We start from the raw sequence: 10528 nt of genomic DNA on the forward strand, positions 1-10528 counted from the left end.
CCACAAAGAGCAAATTGAATCTTATTCCATGAACTTTTCCTTGGTGACTACTATTTACACTAATTTCTCCCTATTCTACAGAAACATCCCAAGATAGCTCTCAGAGTAAATGGAGAAGGATATCACAAGCGTATATGGCTTTGGAGAATGGTTTATCTAATTTCTAACTGCACTTCACACTTCACTATATAGTCAGGCTTTCCAATATTGAATAAGGAACTGATCCCACCATCCATTGATTTGCAATTTCAGGAAGCATTCTCTCAGGACTTTGCTATCTCTCCTAAGGATTTGTGTGACTAGTGATGGATGCCTTAGTTTTTATGATTTGAACAGGCTATGTTTTCTGGAAGAACCTAAAAAATGGAGCAAATCTCCACAAATTATCGGAATTTACAGCATGCCCACCTTCGGACTAGCACTCAGGACATCTAAAGCTTGCCTTATCCCTTGCCTTATCTATGTATTCTTCTGTTGGAAGAAGCAACTTCAACCCTTTAAAGTTTCCAGATAAGAAGCAAAAGTTTATTTCCTCTAGGCATTTTCCCATGTTACCACATCCAGAGGACCCTAACAATTGGTCCTTATTTGTGTCCACAAAAGATATTGAAATATCTATGATTTGGGGAGAAGTAGTGAATTGAAAGCGCAGGTGTGGTTTTCAACTCTTGGAGTACAAATCTCACCTCCGACATTATCAGGTGCCTGCCGGTAAGCTCCTTAATGTCTCTAAGTCCCTCTTTCCTCATCTAAAAAAAAGGATCCGAACCATAAAACATTTGAACCTAGTATAAAAATAACATTTATGTTGAGTACTTTATATGCATCTTGTGCATATGCATCTTATCTAAATTGTCAGAGCCAAAATGCTAATTTTGTACATTGTAAGCGTCCAAAATACATAGAACCAGTGAGATCAGCAAGATCAGCCCCTGGCAGGCCAATGGAGAGGAGCCTGCTTCTGTGTGCTTTCACCTCTTCAACATATTTATATAAATACGAAGTGCTGACAACAGTCCTGACCAAGATTGTACTTAATACAGCGAGTTTTAAAAACAGTCCCGACCTTACAAAAGATGAGTGGGCTTTGAACTCTGACCATTGATTCCAATAAGAGCTGGAGATTTACAGTCCTGTCTGGCATTTCCATAATAAAGGTGGGTTGGTTGGCAACAGTACGTAAAAAGCGCACCTGTTTGAGTCTTCCGTCTTCTCTCCTTGCAAATAGCCCTACTGCAAATAGCCAGGCGCGCGGACCTCTAAGAGGCGAGCCCAGACCCATAGATTGCGAGAGGCGGTTTCCAGCCGGACCGCATTCAGAGCGCTCAGGAGCGCTGCGCCTGCGCACGCTGCCAGTTGCCGCGCGGACCCTGCAGACGTGCGCTTGCGAATTCTTGGGTCTGAGATGCGACGTCTCCGGGCCCTTGTCAGCTCCAGGTGCGTGTGGAGGACCTCAAGAGCCTGTGTGCGAGGTGGAACGAACCCCAGGGAGGGTCAGGCCTGCCTCAGTCCCGCCCAGGTTCCCGGGGATCTGAACAGGGTACCATGACCTCAGCCCCTAGTGAGTGCTTCGTCGGAGCGGTAAACTCAAAAGAGCTGAGCCCTGCGCTCGTCTTCCTTGGGTCGAATCACTTATGTCCCACTTTTGACTCAGCACCCCATCTGGCTGCAATCTGGAGCTTTCATCCTTGCCTTGCCTTTCCAGGCATGGGATTTTACAGTCCCGTTACAAGCAAAGGCTTGACCCCTTTAAATACAGGAGATGAAGCTTGAAAACATAGTTCACGTTTAGGGAAAGGTCAAGAGAGTAGGCCATGGGCAGAAAAAGATAGAAAGAGGCCAAGACTGTTGTAAATGTCACCAGAGATTTCCAACTGGAAGCCTACGTTTGTCTCAGGTGTTTCCTTTCTTGTTCATTTACTTTTGTGTTACTTTTTGAGATGTCTTTTCAGTGGTATTTGCTAAAACAGTGGTGCTTTCAACCTTGAGACAACATTGGATTTTATTGATGTCAGATCTTATAGTTTCTTGACTTCATGTTGTTTGAGCTCCTGTCATGATAATATCTGGATTGAGTCATTGAGCACATCCATTGGTTTGTATTGTTTCACTTTAACATGAAAATTAGCTTTAGTGTATTTTTTTTAATGTTTAGAAATTCAATAGAGAGAAAAGAAAATCGGTTGAAGTGGGATTTAAGCCTCTTAAGTGCACAGGGGATTGTGCTTGGAGTATGGAAATCCCTGACCTTTTACTTATAAATAGGAAGTGAGATCACCACTTGCCACAAATGATTCTGACAAAGTAGGGTTCTCAGTAAGTGCTTTCCCAAAGCAAGTGACAGGACTATCCAGTCTTAATACTAGTGATGGCTGCTTAACCACAGATCCTTTTGAGCACAGGAGCTGTAGACTGCCAATTCCCATTATTTATAATCAGATAGTTGCCCTGTGTGGTTTTAGTGTGGGACTTTGTTTTGAGAGAGAGTGGTGTTCTTTAGAAACAGTGAGAAGGTGATGGGAAAAGTATGCAGAAAAAAAATGGATAATTCCTGGCTGCAAGCCCAAACCCTATAGCTTGACCTTGGGCAATTACAAGGTTTTTGTCTACCCGCTTCATTAGGAGAAGCCACCTACCCATGCCAGACTTAGTACAAAGTTCAGTGCAGTCTATTTCTCCTCCCAGCCCGTCACCAGCCCTCTTCTCCCACATTAGCCCATAGGAGTCAGGAGCCCTTTGTTAGAAGCTTTCCTCTTGTGCACTGTATCCATTTAACACTCAACTTGGTGTCTTTCTGTTGAACTGGGGAACCAGCTCCTTTTGTCCCACGTACACTCTTGCAGCAAGTGAATAAAGGTTTGATTATTTAAGCTTGGCTCATTGTCCTGATTGACCATCTTGACTTTTGTTGCTCACCAGAAATTTAGTGAATTGCCTAAAATTAAATGAATTGCAGAGTTCTTTGTAGTCTGCTGGGTTTATGATCATTTAATCCTCATAGATCTTAACTCTATGCCAACAAGTTTAGGAATTTTTACGTTATTCACTTTTAGATTTTTTGTTTGTTTGTTTTGTAGATGAGCGAAGTAAAAAATATCCAGAACCCCATCAGCTGCTTATTACTGGGTTATATGATGTATTTTATTAGTTAGTAGTGTGCTTTATGGTTTGATTGTTTTATTTCCATTATTTAAAGGAATTTATTTGACCACTAATAAGATAATTTTTAAAATGCATCTTTTAAAATAATATGACCCACAGGAAGAAAATAAGACTCTGTTGTTTTTCTTAGTACTCTTGCCTGAGGCCCCTGATCCTTGTCACCCTAATAGATTACTTGTCCTTGAACATGGTGATTGATTGATTGATTGATTGATTGATTGGAGATTCCCTGTTTAATATTGTGAAAAGCTATGTAAGGAACAGCTCTCACATACCTTTTAACTTCTTCCACTTGAGGTTTCAGAAAACAATATTTATACTTGCCACATGGTGTATGTTCTGGAACTTTTTACTCGTAAACAAATTGGGCTGATCATGATTGACTAAGTTGACTTCACAGTCCATGAGTATGGACCTGTACGTTGGAAAACACTGTTTTAAGCAACTGGCACAAAATATTCTCTCAATTTTTGTTTGTTTCTTATTCGATTGCACAGTGACTGTATTTGACTTTGTGTTTAAGGTGTCTTCTGGGAGAGATAATATGCAACCTATTGGTTGACTCTTTGCCAAGTTGGTAGAAAAACAAATTCTGAGTTTCTTGTATGGTTATAAATTCTTATATATTACAATGAAAGAACTGGCATAACTTTGTTTAGCTTTAGCTTTAATTGTTGGCTTAGTTAGTGCTAATAGAATCGTAATGGAGAAGAAAAGTGTCTTTTCTGGATGATGATATGTGAGAATTGTGAAATGTTTGTGAAGTTTTAGTCTGTCTCAGAGACATCTGTAGTGAATACGTCTTAGATCAGAATGACCTATTTTGAATATTGCCTGACAAAGGAAACACATCCAACATTCTGTTATTTATTCATAAATACATATGTAAGTGTGCAATTTGTCAACCTCGTTCTTTTGTACTTGTTTTTATCAGGAAGTCTTCAACAAAGCAGAAATGAACTAAATTTTGTGTGTTTATCTCAGGAACCTAAAATACTATTACAGAGATAAGAGTCACAACATAAAATTTGGTCAATGTTGAGCTCAGTAGCATCTCACCTTTCTGTGTTGCTTAAGTTTTCTGACATGTGCACATACATTGTTGCCATTGACTTGCACAGCAGCTTGATGTGGGAGAAGACATTGCTCCCAGTGTAAAGAATTTCGAATTTCTTTTATCCTGATATACAAATTATACAGTGACAAATCTAGGAATAAAACTCAGGTCCTCTGTGAATATTCTCCTTGTTGATCTTAAATAATTGAGAGGAGAGCCAGAAGGCAAGATGGGGGAGGATTTGTTTTTTGGAGACAGGCTTTCATTTTGAAGCTCTTCCTGTCCTGGAACGCTCACTATGTAAACTAGGCTGGTCTTGAACTCACAGAGATTCACTTGCCTCTACCTCCCAAGTGCTGGGATTAAAGGCATGTGCCATCAAACTCATTGAGAATAAATAGTTTTAATGTTGTTGTTCAACCATCTAAATATAATTAAATTAACTATTCTTTGCTCAGAGCGTGTCTACAATATTGCTATAATTCAATGATAATATGGCTTGTTCTTGATATTTTAAAGTTTTACTTTTTAATCTATTTAAAAATATTTATTTATTATTAGGACATGGTCTCACTAGCTGAGGCTGGCCTAAAATTTCTGGATTGCCCATTTTGGCCTCAAACTCATGGTCCTTCCTGCACCTGGCTTATAATGGGTGGCTTTATAGAAGTGCACTACAGTACAGGTAATTTTTTTTTTCCTAAGGGCAAAGCAACTCATTGACATATCTAATAACAAAGGAAAAAATTTGTTAAGAGATCAAGTTTGGTCCTTTTAAAATATAGCTTATCAAACAGAAAAGTCATTTTAAAACATGGAGAATTTTAGATATTCTCAAGACTTAAATGTCTAAAAAATTAGTTCCATGATTCTAAAGAATCCATCTGAGATGGTTTGAAGTTCTGGAAAACACAAGAAAAGTGCAAAGTCTCCCTTACTTTTAATCTTCAGCCCAAGGCAGGTAATTTATTTGCTTTTGTAAAAATCTTATTATTTTTTTTTTTTAATTTTTAGAAATGTGTGAAGCTTAAAAATGCCATGGAGCTCGTGAGAGTATGCCACTGAAGAATATGATGGCTGGAAACACCTTGAAAATGGTCAAGATTCAGCAGTGTGTAGCCAACAAACTACCTAGGAACAGGCCATATATTTGCAATATTTGCCTCAAGCACTTTGAAACGCCGTCAAAATTAGCCAGGCATTATCTCATTCATACCGGTCAGAAGCCGTTTGAATGTGATGTATGCCACAAAAACTTTAGACAACTAGTTCATCTGGAGAGGCACCAGTTAACTCACAATCTGCCTTTTAGTTGTAGTATCTGCCAACGCCACTTTAAACATCTGAAGACATTTGTGAAACATCAGCAGCTTCACAGTGAATCCTATCAGAACGATGTTAAAGTCAGAAGACTGCTTGCGCCCAAGCAGGAGAAGCCTATGTGTGGCGTGTATAATTCTTTTACTGCAGAGGAGAGGCGGACACTGCACCCCTGCTCTAAGTCAGATCCCACGTACAGCACCACGAAGAGAAGAAAGAATATTCATGCATGTACAATCTGTGGCAAAATGTTTCCATCACAATCAAAACTTGATAGGCATGCACTTATTCACACTGGGCAGAGGCCTTTTAAATGTGTCCTGTGCAGTAAATCTTTCCGACAGTCAACTCACTTAAAAATCCACCAACTCACACATTCAGAAGAAAGGCCTTTTCAGTGTTGTTTCTGCCAGAAAGGATTTAAGATTCAAAGCAAACTTCTGAAGCATAAACAAATCCACACTCGGAATAAGACTTTTCAAAATCTTTCTTTGAAAGTAAAGACTCCTGAATCATGTCCCCTACCTAATAAATTACATGCAAAGCAGGATGCTTTTGAAAATGGTGATATGGGCGAATCTGAGGAGAATAATCCTCTTGATGTCCACTCTATTTATATCGTCCCTTTTCAGTGTTCAGAGTGTGAAGAATGTTTTGAGTCCGAGCAGATTCTCAATGGACACAAGTGTCTTCCTGCCAGAGGTGGCAGAATTCCAAGCAGGCTCAAAAGAAGCTGTAACTATAAGACCATTGTTAAAAAGCTCTTGGCTAAACTTAAACGTGCTGGGGGTAAAAAATCAGATAACCTTCAGTCAGAGAAAAGAACATTTAAAAGCAACTGCTTGAAAAATTGTGAACGTACTTCTGGTAAGCAAAACATGGAACAGAGTCAGAGAACATTTGTGGGTTCACTTGGCAGACATGGATCATTCAAGACAGTTAGCAAAAAGAAGAAGAAAACACTGACTTTGCCATTTTCTTGGCAAAAGCAATTCCAGAGCCAAAGTATGGGTAAAAGTTTGCAAGGTGTCTTTGCAACGGGAAACATACTAAGTATGGATGGCTCAGTGAATAATAAAGACTTGTCAATCTATGGCTCATCAGGTGAGGAATACTTTAATAACTGTGACATGCTTCAGTGTGATTTTTCAGATTCAAGTGAAAGTGTACATACTGGACATAAAATGTGTCCCTGTGATAAATGTGACAAAGTGTTTCCTTCTGTCTCTAAACTACAAAGGCACTATTTAATTCATACTGGGCAGAGGCCTTTTGGCTGTAATGTTTGTGGAAAGTCTTTCAGACAGTCAGCTCACTTAAAACGACATAAACTTACTCATATTGAAAAGGTACCCTATAGTTCTTTTTGGCAGGTGGACTTTGGAAATGTGAACAAACTTCTCATTCATCCAAGTGATGATGTCAGTTATAATGCTTCCCAACAGTGTGAGGGGATTAGTCTTCAAAAGTATGAGAGTTCAGAGTCCAGTCAGGTATCAGAAATTGAAGTCAAGGCAGAATCAGAGGATTTCATTCTCAGTACCCACTGCAGGAACAGGCAGTCTTTCCTCGCTGACACGCTTTTGGAGTCAGAGCAGAGCCATCATTGTTACAGTTACTTAGGCCGTCCTGAAAGAAGTGATGGGCTCCTTTACCAGTGCAGTGTTTGTTGTAAAAATTTCCGATCTCCATCCAAACTGGAAAGACACTATTTAATTCATGCGGGACAGAAACCATTTGAGTGCTCAGTCTGTGGTAAAACATTCAGACAAGCACCTCACTGGAAGAGACATCAGCTTACTCACTTTAAAGAACGACCACAAGAGAAAATGGTTCTGAATTAATCTGTGTAACACAAAACTACTAATAGATATGCGACCTCTGGTAATATAATACCCTTCAAGACATTTTTGCCAAAGGCCTATATTAGGTAGGTGACTTCATAGGCAATTGCTTGTCTTGCAAAATAAGGAATACGTTAGATAAAAATCACAGTGTTTTAGAAACAGCAGAGTAACTTGAAAAGTAATAGCATGGTTTGATGCCATAAGTAGGTATCTAAGGTTGTCAACATATAACCTTGGTTGTATTAAAAGTTTGAATCCATCATATTCAATTTGGCCTCATTTGTTGAATTACTCCTTAAGACATTGTGTGTCTTTGTATGTATGCATACCTCCCAAAATGAGGCCAGAATTGGAATTCAGCTGCAGCAAACCACCCTGCCATATTTTCTTTTTCATGGAAGCTTAAATTCTATTGCAAAACGTTCTTACAAGTTAGAAGATAAAAGGATAATAGATACGGAAATGGGTGGGGGAAATTACAGCATTTTACTTTTTTATAGTGATTACTTTTTAAAACTGTGATAATTTTACCTTGGTAGACAAGTGTCCCCCTTCCTGTGTAGGTTACCTTTGTTTCTTTAAGGAATTTAAAAGCAGGAGGAAGCTGGGTTGCACCCATATGTATTTACCATCCAATAATGTTTACATTTACATGGTATTTTCCAAGTGCCATGAGTTTTTCTTATATGTCTGTAGGTGTATCTTTTTAGACACTTGAATGCAGTGCACCTGTTTGCTCATTATTGGTTGACAGCAGTGGCCAGGGACAAGACTTTGTTTCAACACCTTTGAGTGGCCCTATGACTTGACTAAATCTATTCTGCTAAATTCAGTCAAATGGCAATAGTTCTGTAGTTTCAGTCTTAGCTCCTCTCTTTGTGAAAGACACTTAATGCTATAGTATTATTTCAACCTTTGTTAAGTTGTTACTTTGGTTAGTAAGGATATTGTTTCTGTGGAAGAATAAGGTGCTTACAGAGTTGAAGTCATCATTTTTTTCTAAACAGTATCAGTATTGTCATGATCTGACAAAAATATTTCATTTAATCCTACTCTGTGAGAGAAGTGACGTAGTCACAGATTGTCCTTCACATTTGTGGCAGTATGTAAAATGCTTGACTAACATTTTTCTAGCAATAAAAAGGTTAACTGTTCTTTTTCTAAGGTGAAAAGAAATAGGTTTTATCACACTTATATATAGTGAAAAGGCCTGTGTTGGAAGTGTGGGCAATGGAGTAATTGTAAGCTTTGATCACGGTATAAGAGCTGTACTTTGTGAGGGGTGGGGGGAGAAAAGAGAAAGCTTTCAGCCCAAGTGAACCATAAGAAACTTGGGTTTAATTTACAGAGATAAATTGTGGTATGAATAGGTGCCCAAACGTAAAGAAATGTGCCTATTTTTAAGTAGAGACGCTTGTCTGAAGAGGAATGCTGTGTGCTTCAAGGCGTAACTTCTGTTTCTTTGAGATTAGAGGGATGTGTTTCTAGCGCAAGCACATTGGGGCTCACAGAACTATTGACGGATGTGTGTGTCACGTAAAGAAAGCATAAATAGTTCGTGTTTATTTAATATACGAAGTTATGGATTTGGGCATTTCCCTAAGTTATTTATATAGTTTTATTTGAAGGGAAATGTCTCAGATGTTTCTTTCCCACCTAAACAGGGAGAGTTCTGAATGTTGTGCTCGTATGACTATGAGTCTTTGCCTGAGTAATAAGAAGATACTTTTTTTTTTTTAATTTGGCTTATGCCTTTCGAAGCTGTTTCATATTGAAAGTTGGAATACTGTAAAAATTTTGTCAAGAGATGTTCTGTAGTGCTATTTGAAGTACCTGTAACAAAATACTTACTGTTATTACCATTGCAAGCTTCTTATGACATCAGTAGGAGTGAAAATAAAGTACGAATTTATGTTAATAAACATGTTAAATGATGGTTTGCTGCATGCTAGGACTGTACTTGTTAAGTCAATTATTTTGATTTTCTGGGGAAAAAAATTTATGAATATCTTTCAAGAGAACTAGAATTTCTTGTTTGGGTGTTTCCAGGTTTTAGCATGATGATTTACTGAAGGAGTTTGATTAGCTGGGCTAGGACAATTGCTGCTCCATGTTTCATATTGCAACAATGTCCATGATTTTAATATATATGTTGTATGCTGGTGGAAAGTAAATGATGCTTAATGTTTTTGAAAAATCTCAAATTGCAGAATAATTTAAAAATAAAGTTTCAAGTTATATTGTTTGTGCTTTTTTTTTAAAAAAAAAAAAAAAGAAAAATCACATAATATTGAAGTAAGCTGCCAGTACCAAACTACTTCATTACTTTAAAAAAAAAAGATTTCTTTTTAATTATGTATATATTTGTATATGGTTCTGTGCTCATTAGTGCAGGCAAACATGGAGGACAGAAGAAGGCATCCGATCCTGTGGAACTGGATTTCCAGATGTGAGCTGCTCCACATGGAGGCTGTGAACAGACCTTGTGTCCTCTTCAAAAGCAGTATATGGTCTTAACTACTCAGCCATCTCTCATGTACATCATTTCTTTTTAATACCTCCTTAACACTTCTGAAAGAATGTTAATTCCGTTGTTTGTCATATGACATACCTACCTAATCTGTTTATCTACCTTTCTCTGACTTTCTAGATTTGTATTAATAGAATTGCCTTCTCCATATATTACCATAATTCTTTTTGCATTTGTCTTGTCTGTCCAGTGTTAGCTTAAATTAGACACATATTCACACTCTTCAGAGAAATAGCTGAAGCTTTATTCTTTTATTTCCTAGTTTTGGGAGAAAAGCCCTTAAGATTGATGCAAGAAAACATAGATTCCATTAGGTGTTATGTAAAACAGCCCATCAGAATTAAAGATCTTTTAGGGCAGATCAACTTTAGGCTTTGAAGTCAAGGGATCTTACAAGAATCCTTTGTTAGAAATAGTATCTGCAGGATCTGTTTTATGGTGTTGAATGATGTCTGCCTGTTAGAAGCTGCAGGGAGAGTAAACAGTTAATCGCTGTCTTGTTTTTTGTTTTGTTTTGTATTTTGTCAATTAGAAGAGCTTAGCATTTCAGCACTAAGTAGAATTCTGTTAACACTAGGGAAAACAAGGAGACAAATGGAAAGAACAGTGGAG

At 38.0% G+C, this 10528-nt stretch overlaps 1 protein-coding gene across 1 annotated transcript; it reads left to right on the forward strand.

Annotated features, from left to right (window-relative positions):
* The first annotated feature begins 1358 nt into the window (after positions 1-1358).
* Positions 1359-9626, forward strand: Znf770 (zinc finger protein 770). The gene is made up of 2 exons (XM_055598923.1): positions 1359-1437; positions 5234-9626. Exon 2 carries the CDS (start codon positions 5275-5277, stop codon positions 7381-7383), a length of 2109 nt encoding a protein of 702 aa, XP_055454898.1. The 5' UTR covers positions 1359-1437; positions 5234-5274; the 3' UTR covers positions 7384-9626.
* The last annotated feature ends 902 nt before the right edge of the window (positions 9627-10528 follow it).

This window comes from Psammomys obesus, unplaced genomic scaffold (assembly GCF_907164565.1).
Source record: "Psammomys obesus unplaced genomic scaffold, mPsaObe1.curated_primary_1811, whole genome shotgun sequence".
In the NCBI taxonomy this organism is placed as follows: Eukaryota; Metazoa; Chordata; class Mammalia; order Rodentia; family Muridae; genus Psammomys; species Psammomys obesus.